The 20,539-nt window shown below is 44.0% G+C and overlaps 1 protein-coding gene across 1 annotated transcript; it reads left to right on the top strand.

Moving 5' to 3' along the window:
- The first annotated feature begins 2,526 nt into the window (after positions 1 to 2,526).
- Positions 2,527 to 14,044, top strand: THOC3 (THO complex subunit 3). The gene is made up of 6 exons (XM_087816983.1): positions 2,527 to 2,793; positions 3,807 to 3,963; positions 5,520 to 5,724; positions 9,281 to 9,442; positions 9,761 to 9,861; positions 13,233 to 14,044. The coding sequence occupies exons 1-6, from the start codon at positions 2,527 to 2,529 to the stop codon at positions 13,394 to 13,396; spliced, it is 1,056 nt and encodes a 351-aa protein (XP_087673109.1). The 3' UTR covers positions 13,397 to 14,044.
- Positions 14,045 to 20,539: the final 6,495 nt, after the last annotated feature.

Raw genomic sequence — 20,539 nt, 5'->3', positions numbered from 1 at the left:
GACTTGGTGCCTCCAAATTTCAATCAGCATTTCATTGCCTCCTTCCTCTGCATAAACCTAGATGTGGGAAAGCTGGTGTCAAGCTTGAAGCTACTACACACTGCTTCGAATTTTCTCTGTCTTTGACCTCTCTCGCATCAGTGTGGCTTTGTACTCTTAGGGCAGGCAGAAAAACCAGTTTTCCCTGTTGCATGGCCTCAAAAATGATTTCTGTCTCTTACCTGCTAAACACTAAGAAGTGGTGCCTTTGTTCCCTGAACAGGACAGTCATTAGCTTAAGATGCTAATTTTTAAAAAATTGAATTAAAAATTTACATTCAGTGAAATGTATAGATCTTAAGGGTATAATTCAATGATTTTTGACAAATGTATACCCTAGTATAAATTGACACCCCAAAAGAGACATAGAAGATTTCTATCACCCCAGAAAATTCTCTCATGCCCCATTAGTCAATCCTAACCCCTCCCCCCAAAGGCAACCGCTGTTCTGATTTTTATTGAAACTGGTGGTTTCAGCTGTTGGGTAAGGCAGCTAATACTAGGTCTGAGGGAGCAAAAAATCCAGCAACTAAAGCTTTGAAATAAACCACAGCAAAACTGCTGTGACTGTTACTATGAGCCTTTCTTTACTGTTTATACTGTACTGGTCACCGTGAAAAGTATGGTGGGTTTTAACATTTCTGTTTACAGAATATAGAAAAAGAACACAAGGGAAATAAAATAAAAACCACACATGACATATAATAATACAAAATTAATACAGAAATACAAAAAAGTCATCTTTATAAAATGGATGTTTCAGATACTAAGAATGAGAAGGTAGATTTGGGAGTCTCAGTTACATCTGAATTCTGGTCTTTGCTCTGTCATATACCAGCCATGTGACCGGGAGCTGGACATTTTACCTCTCTGTTCTTCAGTTTCCTTATTTGGGACTGGGAGATAGACATCCTCCGTGTATATAGGGAAAAAACATGCTAGCAGACAGAAAAGATTCCTGAAAATGAAAATTAAGGAGGGACACCAACTAGTCTCCTACTCCAAGATTTTAGTGACTTCATTGGTATTCTTTGGAGTCTAAAAAGGTTTGACGCCTCCAAGAATTTCTGGTTGCAGTGGGGTAGGAAAGGGAATTGGGGAAAGAAAGGGGCTGATTTTCTAAGGCCCCTTTTGGAAACTTATGTGTGGACTCATTTAGGACCTTATGCTGCTGGGGGAAATGTAGATTGTTAGAACCTCTTCACAGGTATTTTGGCAATACTTATTCAACTAAAAACGTGCATATATGCACAATGAAGTTAGGGATATTCACTGCAGCATTGTCTACAGGCAAATTCATGGACACTAAATGCCCGTCAAGGGGATCGGTTGAATAATCAGTTGAATATGGATGTATGAATGATATGGATGTAAATCCATATCATTAAATACTGCATCCATTAAGAATGTGATATCTGCATATACTGATAAGAAATTATTTCTTACTTGTGTTTATGATAGAAAGCAAGATATGTAAAGAATGGTACCATTTTTTTCGGAGGGAAGGATATACACACACCTATTTACTCTTACACTGTTTCTGGGAGGCCCACAGGTAGTTTAACGATACTTTTCTGAAGGGGAATTTGGGGACCAGCGAGGGAGGGAAACTTACTTTTCACTCTGTTTTTTGTACTTTTTACATTTATTACCAAGCCTGTGTGTTATCTTTAAAATGTTTTGTTTTTAAACTTTTTGAGATCATTGTAAATTCACAAAAGATTAGTGAATCAGCCCAAACCTCCCCTAGCCCAGGGCCCTTCTCCAGGGTCTTGGCCGTGGTTGCCAGCTCACCGCTGCGTTCTTCAGCTGGAAGCGGCTGCCCCTGCGGGTAAAGGCAGGGGAGTGAAGGGTGGGGAATAAGGAATTTACTTCTTCACTCTGTATCTTTTGTATTTTTTGCATCTATAATCATGTGTATATAGTCTCTTTTAAAAACAACTTGTTTATTTAACAAAATCTCCAGACCCCTCCTCAGCACCCCTCCCCCAAACCCCCAGCCCTTGGCTGGCCGCGCTCACCAGCGGGCCCTTGTCCAGCAAGAAGCCCGGGGCCTCCTGCTCCAACGGCGGGGCTGAGCGGTGAGCTGCAACCCCAGGAAACCAGGCAGTCGACTGCTGGGGAGCTGGGTTTTGGAAGGGTAGCGTTGGTTTCTGTCTTCGATTAAACAGGGATACAAATATATCTATCAGGGAGTAGGTAAGGGGGCAAGAGGAACCCTAAAAACCTCAGAATCGTTAACTTTGCTGCGAATTTAAAGCGGGATCACGCGTGTTTGAAAAGGCACAGGCGGGAGCGCGCTGCATGCCGGGACTTGTAGTCCTTTTCCGGCGAGGCCCCAGTGCGGCTGCGCGGGAGCGACGCCGCTCTCCTGAGCGCATGCGTGCGGCGGCGGCGGCAGGACCGACTTGACTGAGACGGCGGCGGCGGCGGCGGCGGGGCCGGCGGGACTGAGGGGGCGGCGGCGCGGGCGTGCGGGAGCTCGGCATGGCGGCACCCGCGGCGGCCATGGGGCCCTCGGCGCTGGGCCAGGGCGGCCCCGGCTCCATGGCCCACTGGTGCTCCGTGAGCAGCGGCCCGACGCGCTACGTGCTTGGCATGCAGGAGCTGTTCCGCGGCCACAGCAAGACGCGCGAGTTCCCGGCGCACAGCGCCAAGGTGCACTCGGTGGCCTGGAGCTGCGACGGCCGCCGTCTGGCCTCGGGGTCCTTCGACAAGACGGCCAGCGTCTTCTTGCTGGAGAAGGACCGGTTGGTGAGCTGCCGGGGCCCGGCCCAGGCCAGGGCGAAGGGCTGTGGGGTAGCCGGTGCGGTGAGGCGAGGGGCGGGGAGGGCAGAGCGGGGAGGGGTGCGCGGGGAGGAGTGGGCGCGTCGGGCACGCGCTGGGGTGGCACGGGGAGCGGAGGGGTGTGGTGGGGAGGGGACGGGAGGTGAGGGGCGAGGAGGGGGTGCGGTGGGGAGAGAGACGGGAGGAAGGGGTGTGGTAGGGAGAGAGGCGGGGTGAGGGGTGAGGAGAGAGGTGGGGTGGGAGGGGGGGTGAGGGGCAAGGAGGGGGGTGGGGTCGGAGACGGGGTGAGGGGCAAGGAGGAGGTGCGGTGGGGAGAGAGACGGGGTGAGGGTTGAGGAGGGAGGTGGGGTGGGAGAGGGGGGTGAGGGGCAAGGAGGGGGTGGGGTGGGAGGCGGGGTCTGAGGGGCGAGGAGGGAGTGTGGTGGGGAGAGGGGGGGTTAGGGAGGGTGAGGGGCGAGGAGGGGGGTGTGGGAAGTGTGGAGTCAGAAGCGGTGAAGCTGCCGGCCTGTGGAGGTGAGAGGGTGCAGACAGGTGGTGGAGGGTGGATGGGTCTGCGGGGAGCAGGGGTGCCGGGAGCGGTAGGAAGGATTTGTGTGGTGAGGGTAGCTAGGGGTGTTGTGGGGTCCCTGTGTGGTGAGGAGGGCCCCTCTGACTATGATAGCGCCCCTCCTGTGGGAATGAGGTGAGTTGGGAACCTTGGGGCCAGAGTGAGGGTGGAAAACCAGAAAGGAGGCGGCAGGCCAGGGTGGGCAAGAGTAATGGCGTTCATGTGGAATCCAGCCTGGGGGTGGTTGGGGGTGACTGGGGAGGAAGGGAAGGGGGATTTGGCAAGAGTTTTGCAAAAGAGGCTTGTAAGAACCGGACTCTCTCTAGTTCTCTAATTTTTTGTTGGTCACAGGTACAGTGGTTTGAATAAAGTTAAAGAATTGCATGTGAGGCAGTACGTATGTGTGAATGACACCCGGATTTTGTTCTTTTAGGTCAAAGAAAACAATTATCGTGGACATGGGGATAGTGTGGACCAGCTTTGTTGGCATCCAAGTAACCCTGACCTCTTTGTCACTGCATCTGGAGACAAAACCATCCGCATCTGGGATGTGAGGACTACCAAGTGCATCGCTACTGTCAACACTAAAGGTGACTTCAGAGAGAGGGCAATAGGAAGATAAGCTACTTACATTCATTCAACAAGCGTTTTCCAAATATCTTTTCTGTTCCTGGCCTGGTGCTAGTTATGGAACATCCTGAGCTCCAAGGACATCACATGTTAGTACATAAAAAACAATCACCTAACAAAATAGGACATGGTTCATTTTATAGTGGAGATGTCTATAAAGTGGATACCCAGAGTGGAAATGCTTAGGCCTGCCTGGGGGAGACAGGGAGGGCCTCATAGGATTTGAGCAGACTCTTAGAGTATCCATAGGAATTTAGTGGTCAAGGTGCAGTGGGAAGGCAGGGCAGCTCTAGGAGGGAACAGCATGTGCAAAGGCGTGGAGAATTTGGGAAACTGCTGATATACTAGGATGGCTGAAGGTTGGATGGTCCCGGTGGACCTGGAAGTTGTGCAGTGCATTTACCAGGTATTGTCCTGTAAACCTTGAGGTAATTTACCATATTTTATTGATTAGGATTGTCATTGATTATAAGATGCACTAGTATTTTAAGTGCCAGTAGGAGAGGAAATAAGGCTTCCAGATAACCATGCACGCTAAAAATTTTGAGATGCAGTCAGTGCATTTTAAGATGCATAATAGAGCCCGGCCGGGTGTGGCTCAGCGGTTGAGTGCCGACCTAGGATCCAGGAGATCGGGGTTCGATTCCCGATCAGGACACATGCCTGGGTTGCGGCCTCAATCAATGACTCTCTCATCCCCTCTTTCCCCTCCTCCTTTCCTCTCTCTGAAATCAATAAAGATATGTTTAAAAAAAAAAAGAAGATGCGTCATAGATAATAAAATATGAAAAAATATGCATCTTAGAATTGGTAAAGTTGATGAAATTTTTAGTTGATGTGCTCAGTGTGGGGCACTGGACTTGACTGACAGGACTTGTACCTGTAGGTGGAATGATGTAGTGATTTCCCCAAGTATACAACTGGTGATGCATAAGTGATTTAGGGTTATGTGGATGAACATACCGTATATATGTTTATATACACAGTTTTGTATATGTTTTAGTGTTTAGGAAAAACCCCAGTTCATTGAGTTGCTAAATTAAAGCTAAATTTATTAAACTTTTTTTTTTGAGTCAATTTTAAGAAAAGTCTTCAGTAAAGAAAAATATAGCTGTTCCATGGATAGGACAGAAATTGTGTAAGTGGCATGTGAATGACTGGAGTTTGGGTAATTCTGGTGTAAGAATATGAGGCTTTGGAGCCAAACCTGGTGGCTCTGTTACTTCAAGCTTTGACAGTTTGGCTCTTCTCTCTTATCTTCCATTTCTTTGTCTGTAAAATGGGGATAACGAATTGCTAACAAATAGAGTATTGTGAAGACCAAATGGGGAAACTTGTGGATGAATGTGCCTGACTCATGGTTGCTGATCCTCAAGTGTTAGCTGCCTTCCATTGATTATGACCTTAATGAATGAACTCTGGAGGTAACTCTGGCCTTCCTTCTAGGAAAACAAAATTAACTTCTGGAGGATTCTGGGCCAACAGGGTATCTTACTGATTATATTTGGTTTTCTAGGGGAGAACATTAATATCTGCTGGAGCCCTGACGGGCAGACCATTGCTGTGGGCAACAAGGATGATGTAGTGACCTTCATTGATGCCAAGACACACCGCTCAAAAGCTGAGGAGCAGTTCAAGTTCGAGGTCAACGAGATCTCCTGGAACAATGACAATAACATGTTCTTCCTGACGAATGGCAATGGTTGTATCAACATCCTCAGGTGAGGGGCTTCTGGCTGAGGGGACTGTCCTTCCTCTAGCAGCTGGGTGTTCTGGTGGTTACAGAGATGCATTAGATGTGAGTCTGTCCTGAAGGAGCTTAAAGGAGAGAGAGTAATAAAGAGCTGGGTCCTCACAGAAATTCTAGGGGGGGTTGATGGGGTGCTTCCCATTTGATAGGCAAGGATTTGGGATTCAGAGTCACTAGTCAGCTAGTGAGCACTGAAACTGGATGCATCTTGAATTGTGGCTAGTTTGTACCATTAAAGTCTCAGCTTAAATATTGTATTCCCTCCAGGGAAGTCATCTTCACACTCCCTCCTCCCCCCAAGGTTAGAGGCTTATTTTATATCTTCTGGTAACATTTCTCATTTTATATTGCAATTGCATAAGTTTACGCGTCTATATGCTCCATTAGACTTAAATTTTATGAGGGTAGGGACTGTGTTTAACTTGTTTACTGTTGACTCCCTAGTGCCTCATCTAGTACCCGTTAAACATAGTAAGGATTTCAGTAAATACTTGCTCTCTAAATGAATGAAATTGTGGAATTGAAATTCAGGTCTTCCTTTCTATTCTCCTTGATGAGCAATGTAAGGCAGAGTGAAATAGGTTTTACTTTAAGGAGGCTAGGAGTTTCCTGTGGAATCCCAAGGAAAGAAACTTGAGTTGTGGGTTGAAGGAGACAGTTTCTGAGTTTGACCTTGAAAGATGAGTAGAATTTTAAGAGTCAGAAAAAGGGAACTGCACAGTTGAGAAAACAGGTGTGAATGACCATGATTTATTTAGAGCAAGGGTGGGGAACGTCCGGCCCACGAAATCATTTGGTCTAGCCCTGCAAGGCAGCCGCAGATGGGACTCAAAAGTCAATAAATCTAGGAGTTTTTTTCATAGCTAATTTTTAAATTGATAATTTTGTATAGCCCACAAATGATGTTATAAATATCCAAATGGCCCTTGGCAGAAAAAAGGTCCCCCACCCCCGATTTAGAGAGTAGTTGGTAGGTCAGGGTTGCTGAGAGTAGTGGCAGTTAAGGTATCTGAAGAGAGAGTCCAAAAATGGGAAGATAAAGTTGAAATACAATTTGGGACCAGATTACGAAAGGCCTGGATTTCTAGGCTTAGCAACCTGAATTTTATTCTGTAGGCTGTGGGGATTCTATAACTTTCTTTTAAAGCCTTTTTATTAGAAAGTAAAACAGATGTAGAGAACCATGTAAAACAATCATGTAGCTTAATGAACAATTATATGCATTACACCTGTATAACCCCACTCAGGCCGAAGAATAGTACTTTATTGGCCATCCCAGAAGTCAGTCCATAGGCTTTAAAATCCTAATCATAACTCAGTCCCCTTAAAAATCAACACTATCTTTTTTTTTTTTTTTTTTTAGTTTTATGTACTATTTGTGATATACCAGGAACACTTTGTTGGTTTGTGTTTGTTTTTTTTTTTTTTAAATATATCTTTATTGATTTCAGAGAGAGGAAAGGAAAGGGAGAGAGAGAGATAGAAACATCAATGACGAGTCATTGATCGGCTGCAGCCCACAACCCGGGCATGTGCCCTGACCGGGAATCGAACCCTGATGGCCTGGATCCTAGGTCGACGCTTAACTGCTGAGCCACGCCCGGCCGGGCATTGAGTTTTATAATTATAGTTTTAGCTACCAAGTGTGCATCCCTAGATACTCTAGTTTTTGCCCATTTAAAAAGGTTTGATAAGTTTCTTAAGTCTGTTAAACTAGATGGTCCTCCTTCATCCCTTTCTTTCACTTATAACTTAACTGTTGAAAAACCAGACTATTAACCTGTAGAGATTCTCCCACTCTGGATTTTGATGATTTCATAATGCTTATTTATTTGTTAGAATATTAGACATTTCCTTTCACCTACTGCTTGGTTACTCAGGAATATAGTTCATTTAGGAAAGGCAGGATAAATGCTTGATTCTTTCCCTTTATCATCGGGTAATGAATTAGTTCCCTTCATCTTCAAAGATGACTAGGTAGGCTTTTTTTTTTCTTTTAAAGAATCATTAAAGACTCAGGTATTTAAGCATTGTAGATGTGTTTTGATCTTTTGTAATTATTATCTTTATTGAGGTTCAAATTACCCCATCATTGGTCAGTGGGAGCCACTTTAAATTGATTTCTGAGTCATTTTTGGGGGCATAATTTTAGTAGTCTTTAGTTTCTTGCTCTTTGGAATGATAAGGTGTTTCGGCTTCATCTTGTATATTTTCTACTCCAGAACTTTGATCAGAAAATTCTCTATAAATCCTTGGATTTTTTTACTGGGAAATAATACTGGAGCTAGGAATGTCCATATTGCTGGGTTGGCCATTGTTTCTAGGCCTTTCCGGTGGACAGAGCTGGGAAATATATATTTAATGATAAAATACCTGTGAATTCATATTGATGACTTCCAATTAAAATTCAGGACTACAGGAATTTTACTAAACCTCTTCTATGTTACAAATCTCTTTCCTTCCAAACCGAGTATTCTGATTCTCAGAGATGCAGGGGATTATAGAATTAGAACGTCCCATGGTTACTTATTACCTTTATCCCGTGTTACACATACAGTTACGTCAGAATAACTACCACCACCACCACCACCAGTGTCATTACTTAAAACAGTACATTTTGCTTTTTGCATATACTTTTCTAATTCTTCCTCCATTAAAAAAAAATAGTAAGCCCGGCCAGGCATGGTTCAGTGGTTGAGCATCAACCTATGATCCAGGAGATGGCGGTTCGATTCCTGGTGGGGCACATGCCTGGGTTGCGGGCTTGATTCCCAGTGGGGGACATGCAGGAGGCAGCCGATCAATGACTCTCTCATCACTGATGTTTCTATCTCTCCCCCTCTCCCTTCCTTCCTCTAAAGTCAATAAAGGTACATTAAAAAAAAAGAAAAGTAATACTATATATTGTCACAGTATAGAGCCCTTCCATATTATACCTTCTTTTTAAACCATATATAGTTTCTCCAAGAAACTGTATGTAATAGTCATCACCAGAACTATGTTGATAAGTCTCTAGTCATTTTGATCGTCAAAGCTCATTCTCTAGTTTAGATTTCCCAGGAACCGTTCATGGGAACAATATTACCTGAGTTTATAGTTATTATAACATATACTTAGAAGACTTATAGATGCTTTATTATATTATACTTGTTTGAACTCTTTATAATTGATATTCAATTTTGCTAGATATAAAAATCCTTGATTTGTATTTTCTTGCTTGTGTATCTTAAATATGTTATTATATTTTCTTTTGGCATAAAGTTTTACTGCCAAAAGGGTCTAATGACAATCTCATTTTCTTTAAATCCAGTAATTTTACTACTGTGTCACATCTGGGTTCATATTCTTAGGCTTGTGGTGTGCTGTTTCAATATGTTGTTTGCAATCTGCATTTCAGGAAAGCTTTCTTGAATTAGTGTTTGATATTTGTTCTGTTGTCTTTGGCTTTCTTCTTCGGTGTCGCCTATTATCTTTTTAGCACCACAGTCCTCTTCCCGCATTTGATTGCTGTCTGTCTTGTTTCGCAGCTACCCAGAGCTGAAGCCTGTGCAGTCCATCAACGCCCATCCTTCTAACTGCATCTGTATCAAGTTTGACCCCATGGGGAAGTACTTTGCCACAGGAAGTGCAGATGCTTTGGTCAGCCTCTGGGATGTAGATGAATTAGTGTGTGTTCGGTGCTTTTCTAGGTAAGCAGCTCTGCCAGCACTTTCCTTATTGGATAATTTTATTTCATTTTGGGTGAAATTGTGCCTTCTTATTAGGTTATTTAAAAAAAAAAATTTATTTTCAATTACAGCTGACATTCAATATTATATTAGTTTCAGGTGTACAGCATAGTGGTTAGACATTTACATACCTTACAAAGTTATTTCCCCGATAAGTCTAGTACCCTCTGACACCATCCGTAGTTACTACAATATTATTGACTAATTTTCTATGCTGTACATTACATCCCTATATTACTGGGTTATTCTAATTTCTCCTTTGTCTGCTCTGTATTATAGGCTGGATTGGCCTGTGAGGACCCTCAGTTTCAGCCATGATGGGAAAATGCTGGCGTCAGCATCGGAAGATCATTTTATTGACATTGCTGAAGTAGAGACAGGTAACTACACCCTCCCTACCTTAGTGAAAATCTTCTGTCTTTCTGGCCATCAGAACTTCTCTTGTCATGAGTTTTCATTTCTGCGCATTACTCCATCAGTATTAGCATAAATGAATTTGTTTCCTTAAGGCAAGTTTATTATGACTGTTCGAGTCAGGCACTGAGGGAGTGAAGAGTTAGGAAAGGCAGGGGCGGGTCTGAAGGAACGTGAGTGAGGAAAACATTCCCATTTTATTAACTTTTAATTCTTTCATTATAATGAAAAATTTAAAATACAGGAAGTAGGAGGAAGAAAGGGTGTCCTGTGGTCCCACCATTTAGCTGCTGTCTCTTTTTTTAGCATTGCAATATATTTCTTTTTATCGTTTGCCCGTATGTGAATATATATATTTAATTTTAGGAATTATCAAAATAGATGTAATTTGCTTTGAAAACAACAAAACAGAACTTGCAAACAGAAAAATGGGAGGAGAGTAATCAGTTTATAAAAGAATTTTCTCAGCTTTATTTTTTACTGTAGCTGAGTTATTTTTGGAAATAATGATACTTTAGTAGAAGAATTCAAATCACAAAGAAAACTCCAAAGAAGAAGTAAAAAACTTGCAGTTCCATGATTTAAAGAAAGCCACTGTGGGGAGCAAGGTCCAGCCATCAGCTCCTGTGGTGTGGGGGTACTCGCCTGTTATTCCAGGGCCACCGCCTCACCTGCAGAATGTGACAGCTGCTTATGCGGCGGTGGCTGCTGAGCTTTCTGCCACTTTGTGTGGGATTAGAATTCCATTCTATGTACTGTTTCATGTATATACTATTAGGTGGCTTCTGATTTTTGCACCATTATAAATAATGCCGTGATGAGTGTCCTTTATGTAATTCATTTTACTTATGTGGTCATCCTTTTGGGTAAACTGTTGAAGTGGCATTGCTGAGTCCAAGGTGTTCACATTTTGTGAAGGACCAACCACCTTACAGAAAAGTCCCTGCAGTTTTGCTCTTAGCAGCAGTGTGTATGTGTACGTTTCTCCCATGCCATCTTTGAGCAAGTTTCTTTTCATTTTCTACCTTACCGAATATATGTAAAATATGATGTAATTCACATGTACTCTTTCAGGAATATATTCAATGTGGCTGTATTAACTTTTTCTAAATAGTTTAACAAATATCTTTTTTTGGAGATTATTATTTTTTAAATTTATTTTTTAGTTATAGTTGACATACAGTATTATTTAGACAATACTTTTAACATGTTGGGTTTTAAACAAAAATATTTTCTATTGCCTAGGTTAAAAATTAAAAGCAAGATGATTATCAAGTAAAGCACAATTATATTACTTTACAGCATTTTTATACATAAATGGGAAACAGTCTACATTTTTATTATGGTGGACTAATGAATAAGTTGTGACATATCCAGATTACAGTGTGCCAAGAGAAAGACTTAGCTCTCGGTGCCGAAATGGGAGATGCACGAGCACAGTACTGAGTGATGAATGAGCAAAGCAGGCAGCCAACGTGCATGTGAGGTGCCCCCTTTAGGTAAATTACCTGAAGTGAAATTGGCGGAAAAACATTCAGAAGAACATATATCAGACTTGTAAGATTAGGGGGAGATTTAATTAGGGAAAAATAATAGATTTAAATCATGAATTATTACTGAAACCAGTTAAAATTAGTAATTCAGTTCCTCAGTCACCCTAGACACCTTTCAGGGGCTCGGTAGCCCGCATGGGCAGTGGGAGCTGTGTTGGACAGTGCTGGTAGAGAACGTTTCTGTCACAGATGTGGAGTACAGTGCTGCTCTGTACCCTTGACCTGTTTGAATTTTATGCAGTAAAGCATGTCTTCACGTAGTAGTTTGTAAAGTAAGAGTAATACATGCTCGTTATAGAATATTCAGAAAATGCTAACAAATATAAAGGAGAAATTAACAGGCACATAGAGGTCCATAATTTAGAGATAATCATTACTAACATTTTAGCATGTTTTTTTCGGCCCGTCTTTTCCTCCTACATACATATAATTTTTTCTGGTGTTGAAAACATATATTAGGTATAATTTTGTATCCTACATATTTTTAATGGTTAAATGTAAAGCAAAGTAGGAATTTAAATTTTATTCCTGATAGCATATGCCATAGAACCTCATTTTAATACAGCCCACTTAATTTTCAGCTTTTCAGACACACCCATACACATTGCGTAAGTCTGTTGGAACTTTGATGGTCTGGAATAGTAATGTCATTGTCACAGTCAGCACTTAACATTCAAAGATTAAACTTTCCAATAAACTAAGAAGATGTTAAAGTTTATGAAGCCACATGGTTGTTTGGGAAACATTTTAGGCCTCTTCATGTCTACCCTGGTTCTCTTGAACTATGTACATTTCTTTATCAATCCCATATCAAATGATGTGGAGTTTAAGGCCTAAAGAGAAACGAAGGAGGAGCAGCATGCTTTGAAACCATTCTCTGTGTCTCTGTAACTCAGAATTTTGCTCAGACATAGAGATGTGGGCTGCCAGATCCTAGCATCATAAAGAGTGGTTAGCTGTCCCAGAAGTAGAATTTCTCTCTCTTTCTCTTTCCTTCCCTCCCTCCCTTTCTCTCTTTTCCTGCACACACACAACACGTACACACACACACACACACGAAACAGCTTTATTGAAATATAATTCACATACCATATAGTTGGCTAGTTTGAAGTATATAATTTGAGTGTATTCTATAATTTTAATTGGCACCACATTCTGTTTTACTACATTAATCTTAATCCTAAAGTTGAAAGAAGTTAAGCAGGATTAAAAGAATAACAGCTTTAGAAAATCATGTTTAATTTCAGTAAGTAGGAGGAATGAAATCTTGGGAAAAAGAGCTTGTGTTACTGTTATTAGAAGGCATTGAGATTTAATAGATAGATCTGCGATTTGGAAACAGATTGACTTCATGTGTTGACTCTGTGTGACTTACCCGTGACTCTGTGCGACTTACCTGTTAAGTCACCCGTTTCTTTATAAAATGGTGTTTAAAATCATTACCTGTCTTGCTGGGTTCTCATACTTTATGGAAAGAAAGTTTAGTCCATGTGATTTATAAGGGTGCTCAACAAACATCAGCTGCTGTTAAGTTTTCCCAGGGAGCGTAGAACAGGGGGACAGAGCATAGGCTCTTAAATTAACCGGTCTGTGTTCAGATCCTGCTCTGCCACCAAATGGCTTGTGACCTCTCTGTGCCACAGTGTTCTCTGTAAAGTGGGGTAATGATTGTATCTGTCTCAGGGGACTATTAAGTGGGCTAAATGAGTTAATAGAGCTAAGTACTTAATGAGTGTGGTCTCTTATTAATGTATTGATTGGTTTCTCTATATTGATTTTTATAGGAGACAAGCTATGGGAGGTGCAGTGTGAGTCCCCGACCTTCACTGTGGCTTGGCACCCCAAAAGGCCTCTGCTGGCATTTGCCTGTGATGACAAAGATGGCAAATATGACAGCAGTCGGGAAGCAGGAACTGTGAAGCTGTTTGGGCTTCCCAATGATTCCTGATTAGGAGGACCTGACCTAGGGAGACAGACTGAACTAAAATTAGTTTGGTCTGTTCTCCCAGTTGGTGTGCACCTACCTACCATATTTGTACATTGGTATAAATTATAAAAGTCTTTTTTCAGGCTGCCCATTCCAGTTGCCTTCCTGTTTGTCATGTTAGCTGTCTTTTTCTTTCTCTCCTGCATGAGAGCTCTGCGGTGTGGCTGATGACACCAGCATCAGATTGTCTTCCGGGGATCTCCTGTCCTGCTTTTGGGTATAGGGTGGGCTTCACTGGACTTGCTTCTGCTTGGACAATACCAGTTTGGAGGGTGGGTGAAGAAGGGTGAGTTGGGGGCCTGGCCGGGTACTTCAGTTGTTTAGAGCGTTGTCCCAATACGCCAGGTTGCGGGTTTGATCTCCTGTCAGGGCGCATATAAGAAGCAACCAATGAATGCATAAATAAGTGGAACAACAAATCAGTGTGTCTCTCTCTATTTATCTCTCTCCCTTCCTCTCTCCCTCTCTCCCTCTCTCTCTAAATCAATAAATTAAAAAAAAAAAAGGTGAGTTGGGGATGGAAACTTTTTATAATTAAAGAAATACATGTAATTTTGAGAATTGAATAATAAAACTGACTTTCTTATGAGACTTCTAGAACTTTTAAAATTGTGGTATGTTATTACAGGGAGATATTGCAGTTTTGCATTTAAAAAAAACCCTCAAGTAGAGTTTAAAGTTGTAATTCTGTTATTTGATGTCTTAACCCAAGAACTCTGAAATGCAGGGACAAAATGTGAAGTGCGTGGCACAGTCATTGGCAGTCCTTTTAAGTGGGCAGTCCTTTTAAGTGGGCAGTTTGTATGTATGTGTGTGTCTACCTGGCCTCGGTTTTCAAATTTATGATAAAAACTGGGAAAAGTAGTAAAATATAAAAATAAGAACTACAAAATCAGGTTAAGAAATAAAAATTAGAATAGAAAGTAAAGACTGGGGAAATTAAAATGGAAACATGAAAAGAATAAGCTAATCCAGTGACTGAACTAAAATTCTGACTCTGCCCTTCCTGGTGGCAAAGTGAAGGTAGGGATAAATCGGCTGATTCTTATTAAAAAGGAAAGCACAGCTTTCTTAGCTCTTGCCTTTAAGAGAAAAGGCTCATGCAGGGAATTCTTTCTTGTGAGTAATATTTTGATTTTTGTTACATTTTAATGTATTTCAGCATAAAATAGTACTATACCTCATTAAGCAATGTTTGTAGAAAATTTTGGAAAAAGGTAAGCAAGAAGAAAAGTCATATTCCTAGCCTTTTAGTGTATATCCTAGGAGTTTTCCTATGCTCATATTTATACATAAAAGCATGTGTAGCTTTAGAAACATCTAGAAGACAAATCAAGTATGACAAGATAGTCGCGCAAGGTGCTCAGCACTGTGTTGGGCAGTATTGTAACCACCCATTGAGTCTTAGTGACCCGTTATCGGCCATTCCCTCTGTGTCTGGTCTGTAATGAGCACTTTACATCAGCTGTTATTCTAGTTTTGTGATAACCTCTGAGGCTGGGTATTACTATCATTTTCCTACCTCTGGGAGTTTAAGTTGCTCAGTGGTACCCATTCAGTGACAGTGTTCAGATCTAGGAGCCTTCTATTGCAATGGCTATTCTGTTTTCATGTGCGTTTCAATTTACCATGGCTCTGAGCAGTCGGCTCCTGGCCCAGGTAGTGCCTGATTGATTGAGCCCAGTCTTCAGGTTCAGTAGTGTTTCTCCAGCCCCCAGAACAGCCCCTGCTTCCACCTTTTCTGAAAAATGGTCTTTTCATTTGCCAACCGACATGCCATGTCATTATTTCAGAGGTTCAGTGTTCACGTCACTGGGAGTAAACTCTGGTGCACTGTTTCTTGTCTTTGCAATTACTTGTCATTCCTGTGGTTGCTGCCGTGTTTCTACGTCTGTCCGCATCAGAACCAGATGCTAAGGGTTTGGTCTAGATTCTTGATATTTGATTGGTTCCCTTCTCTTCTATCCACGTGGATTTTTTTCTCTGGGTTTGTGTAATGTATTCCCTGCCGCCTATCAAACGAGATCTGTGGCTTTCAGCTAGTAGGATGGACACTTGTAGCAATAGGAAAACACCCCCGTGAAGAAAGAGCTCTGGCTGTGGTCACCTTCACTGACTGTCAAGGTCTTACATTTCTGTTTGGCTTCAGAGTCCTGGAGGGGTTCCTTCCTGGAGAAATGATATGATCTGTCCCAGACCTGGGAGCCCCTGTGGTTTGAGATTCTAGTTTAGAGAGGAAGGATGCCATTCATAAGCATCTGTGGCCATTTATTATCCAGTAATGCTAGGGCTGTCAGATAGTCACTACTCCAAACACCAGCAAACCAGAAGTGGGTGGCAAGGTCAGCCCTGATCTAGACTTCAGTTGGCAGGAAAAGTCACATGTGCTGGGCCAGCGACCCGTTGCTGTGTTGAATTACACATCAGGCTAAGAAATGGTTATGATTATGTCATCTCTTTTGTTGAGATCCTGGATTCTTGGTGACATTAGATCCAGGGAAAGAGAAAACCTGCTAAATGGTGAGCTTGTGTGAGGTGTATGTGTGTGCCTTGAGGATTGTTCCCTTCACCCTCACCTGTTTAGGGTCAGGCTGTGCAGCAGGTGGTGTAGTGGGGGGTTGTTCCTGGAAGAGTGTGTCGGGAGGCTAGTGCAGTGCATCCTGGTCAGAGGCAGTTAGACCAAGGAGTGGGCTATGCTCTCCACGTCAGGGGCTGAGGTGCCGGAGTACCTACCACAAGGTGAATCGGGAAGATGCCAATTCCAGGAGGTCCCAGAGCATAGCAGTGTGTTATGCGTATGTTGTGAACTGGTTGGGTGTGATTGTGGGTGGATTCAACTGAGAATGACTAGGAATGGGATAGAAACCATCTTAATCTCTCTCCTGTGTCAAAGATGGATTTTACTCCCTAAGGATTTTAGTCACAAAAGGCACCGTGGAATGTCTACCCTCTTGGGGATGAAAATAGCCCATAGACGGAATTAAAAGGTAAGCTCTATATTTCAGAGTGATTGTACATATGGAAGTGCATCGCACAGACATGCCTGTATGTAGGTAAAGTATTGCCTTTTCTCCCTCTGACACGGGTGCAGTGGAATTAAGGCTGGCTTCATACTTGAGCAGAATGAGCATTGGATTTCAGCCCCTTCAGTGATTGACCTGACCCACTTTCCTCATTCATAGAGTGGGGATGATGAATCCTCGTCGTTGGGTTTTTAGGAGAATTAAATGAGGTGAAGTATTTGTGAAGTGTCTGCTACAGCACCTGGCACACTTAATGCATCCCTCCCCCTTGAGGAGGAGCAGCTTCTAATGGGAACACGGGCTGGCCGCAGAGACAGGTCATCAGTCCATCAGCCTTCTAGGCTCTAAGTGCCAGAGCTGAGGGAGCCATGTTAATCATCCTGGGAAAGGGTGCTGTGAAGGGAACAGACCTGTCCATCACACCCTGGGCATGGCGCAGGTCAGAGGAGAGAGATTGGATCTGCTTTCTGCTGCCGTCTGGGCTCATGATGGATAAGTGTGCATGTGAACAGTGGAGCATAAGTCAGAACTGTATACCAACAGCGGAAATAGGAGTCGGGGGAGGGTAAAGCTCTCGTTCGCTGAGGTTGCTGGGAAAGGATGGGGAGGAGGTGGGGCTCAGTGCAAGTCTTGAATGTAGAGGTGAATACAGGTCACAGGACATGTGATAAGGGGTGCTGCAGCTTGGAGCAAAGCCGAGGTGGGGGCAGTGTCCTGGGCTGCGGAGAAGGTGGTCAGATGGAATAGGAGATGGGGTTGGAGGTGGGGTCAGGCTCTGGGTTATTTCATTTTGCTCTGCTTGGTAGTGTGGCCTGGTGAGCAGGGAAGTATAGGATAGATCTCGGTTCAGTTCCTTGTTCTGCCACCACTACCTGGGAGACTGGCCAAATCACTTCCATGAACTGCAGTTGGCTTATTTTTATGATGTCCACAATAACAGTACAACTTACGAGGGTTAAATGAGTTGATAAATGTCAAATGCCTTGTAGATGTGGATGTTCAGCTATTATTTTTGTGCTGGTGTTAATACCATATCTATGTGCAATATAAACCTCATCTTGTGAGGCTTTCACCCTCCCCTCAGCTTATCTCATTTTGCACAGTGAAGGGGGGTTTGGGGTGGAATTTGGAGAAAATGAGTATTTAACACATTGTTTAATACCCATTTGAGGGGCTAGGGCCCTTTGTTTTCATTTAGGGATACTAAATTGAGAACTAGTCATCCAGTAATCACCAATTTACTAGCAGTTTACATGTTTGAAATTGTTGCTGACATGGAGCCACCAGCTGTTGAACTTCAAGGCACCCAGCATCTCAGCCTTTCACCCCTTTGGAGAAGCAGGCAGAGCGTGAAAACGTGCCCCCGACCAGCAGCGTCATGGCAACAGTCGCTGGGTGCTGCTTGCCTTGGCTGGACTGTCATTGGGGATCACTGGGACCACCTTGGATTTGCCAAGAACAAGCTGCTAAACTCACCTTGTTTCCTTTTACTTTGTTCACGAGATGACTAGAATACAGGTCAGGTGAAGGCACAGCAAGGAATCTGTCAGACGATCTCAGGAGGTCTCGAGGACCAAAGGAGAACTGGGCTGGGCACTGATTGTCCCCAGAATGAAGATTAAGGTCGGCGTGGAGGGAAGTCTCTCCTGAAGCAGATATCGCCATGGAGTTCTTTGAAGATGATTGGGCCGATGATTCGTTGGACACTTAGGATGGGTTGCATCACAGTGGCGGCGGCTGAAGTGCTGTGTTCAACACTTAGTGGAGGGGAGACCCTCTCACCCTCTTTGTAGAAAGGAATCATTGCTGGAGCCATCAAATGCCTGAGCTTCCTCTGGGTGCTAGACACTGTAAAAGTGGGAAAAGTCAGACTATACTATACCTTGGGCCCATTTTACAGATGAAAACCTAGGTTTAGAGAGGTTAGGGAACTTGCCCAGGGTGAGGAGGTCATTATACTAGTTTGAAGCCCATGTTCTTCCACTGTGTTGTGTCCTGTACGTGGGTCCCAAATCTCAATTTTTTGGTTCAACCTAGTTTAGATGTGGGTTATCAACCACAGAGGTATAAAGGGTAGGAGTCTTAGAAGATTGTTAACCATCAACATTGGTGTCCGCCTGGTGCTTTCTAGCAATGATGGGCAGAAACCAGAAAAGAAAGGTATAGGCCTCACCCTCAGTGACCCACAGAGGTGGGTGGTGTGACCCTCAATCACAGGATATGACACAGGCCTAGAGAGGTGCCCTTCTTGCTCCAGTGATACAGCTCAGGTGGAGGAATGGGATCTAAACCTCTGTGTGACTCCAAAGCCCAGATCATTCCTAGTAGGTAGTTCTAAACCCTGTTTACACCAGGACCACCCTCCCCCAACCCAACCATACTCCCAGGGGACTCTCACATCTAATTGGTTGAGAACCACTACCCTAGTCCTGCTGTTTCTTTGGGCTGTAGAAAGTCGGGTGACGTCACAAATGGCACAGGAGTGCCAGAGCTTTGGCCTCTAAACTCCCGTCCCATTATTATTAGGGTCACAGAGGAGGTCAAGAGGCTTTTTGGGTGGAATCAGCTGGACCTTGGCCTGTTGGCTACGTTAAATAAAGATAGAACCTATACTGGAAAGATGCCCGTTCAGACATCGGAGCCCATAGGCATTTGGCCCTCACCCAGATTCTTAATCAATTTGGCCCCCTGAGTCAGTCGTGTCAGATTGCCCCAGGCTCTTGGCCTTGCCACTTGCCGGCTGCATGAATGTAGGCAGGTCTCATCACTTCTCTGAGCTTCAGGTTCCCCACTCTGGGTAGTTTGATTTTCCCACAGGCAAGGACTCATCCTGTATGCTCAGTAGAGGGGGGAGCTCACAACAGAGGGTGGTAGGTCAGGGTTAGGTTCTCTCCCCTTCTACCCGCTGCTTCCCTGTTTAATGGAGGGGTGACTGGAGTGGGGCTAGAGAGGCAGAAGGGCCAGCCGTGAAGGGGGCTGACGTTGTGCTAAGGAGTTAGACCTAAGGCCTGTCAATTGCAGTTTTAGGCCTTCAAGCAGTTTGGAGTTGTGTATTGGGAAGACCACCTGGGGTGGGGTGGTGACTTCATTCAGAGAGAAAGTTCTCCAAGCAGTCTGGTGTAGTGCAGAGCTTCTCAAGCAGGGGCCGCTGAATCCCCGGGAAAGTACACGTTGCTCAGTCCCAACAGAGTTTTTGGTTCCCTACCCTGTAGTGGGGGGTTGTAGATTCCTAGGGGCTGCTGCTGGTGGTGAAGCTGTTAGGTATATATGGCCCCAGCCCAGGGTGCTGTCGAGTTTAAACTTTAGATCTCAGTAGCTAGCCATATGGCCTCGGCCAAGCCCTCTTACCTGTGTGAGCCTCAGTTTCCTCATCTGTAAATGAGATATTACCCAATTCCAAAGAATGTTGCAAGAGTTCACTGAGATAATGTGTGTAAGCACTGCACGGTGTCTGCAGTCAGTGTTCAGTAGTTGCTTTATGATGTTTATTAATACCAACAAGGAGGCTGTTGGAGGCTGCTGGAGGCTGCATGGAAGAACTGAAGGAGAGGCTGAACTAGGCCGTGGCTGAGGGGTAGAGAGGATCTGGTTTCCATCAGGCTCCGAGCCCTGTGACCCTTCCAGTACCTACCGCTCAGGTTAAAACCTTCCTGCTGGTTCCTGTTTGGCCACTAGAGGGCAGTGGAGCCAAGGCCTCACCAGGAAGGCTGTGAACTGGGAAGGTTGGAGCTGCTCTGTACATTCAGCTTTTACTCTAGTTCTGAAGCCTAATTGTATTTGCATTGCATTGTCCCCCTCCCTCCTTGCTCTGTGTACTTGCTGATGTTTTTGGAAAATACTTCGCATCACAGGGCACCTCTGAGTTCCTGCTCCTCTTGTAGCAGGCGATTAGCCATGGCTGAAGTGTCCCGCCTTCTGGCAGCTGTGTTTACTTCTCAAGGGCACAGGCAGAGCAGAGCACAGGGGCCTGCGTCCTGCAGCTCAGCAGAGCCTAGTTTGAACCACAGTTGTGCTTCTGCCAGTTCAAAACTTGGGGCCTGTTCCATCTCGCATTCCTCCCTCGTTCCTCAGCCCTCGCCTG

This window comes from Miniopterus natalensis, chromosome 4 (genome assembly GCF_054644295.1).
Source record: "Miniopterus natalensis isolate mMinNat1 chromosome 4, mMinNat1.hap1, whole genome shotgun sequence".
NCBI lineage: Eukaryota > Metazoa > Chordata > Mammalia > Chiroptera > Miniopteridae > Miniopterus > Miniopterus natalensis.
This window is presented reverse-complemented; position numbering and strand designations above follow the sequence as displayed.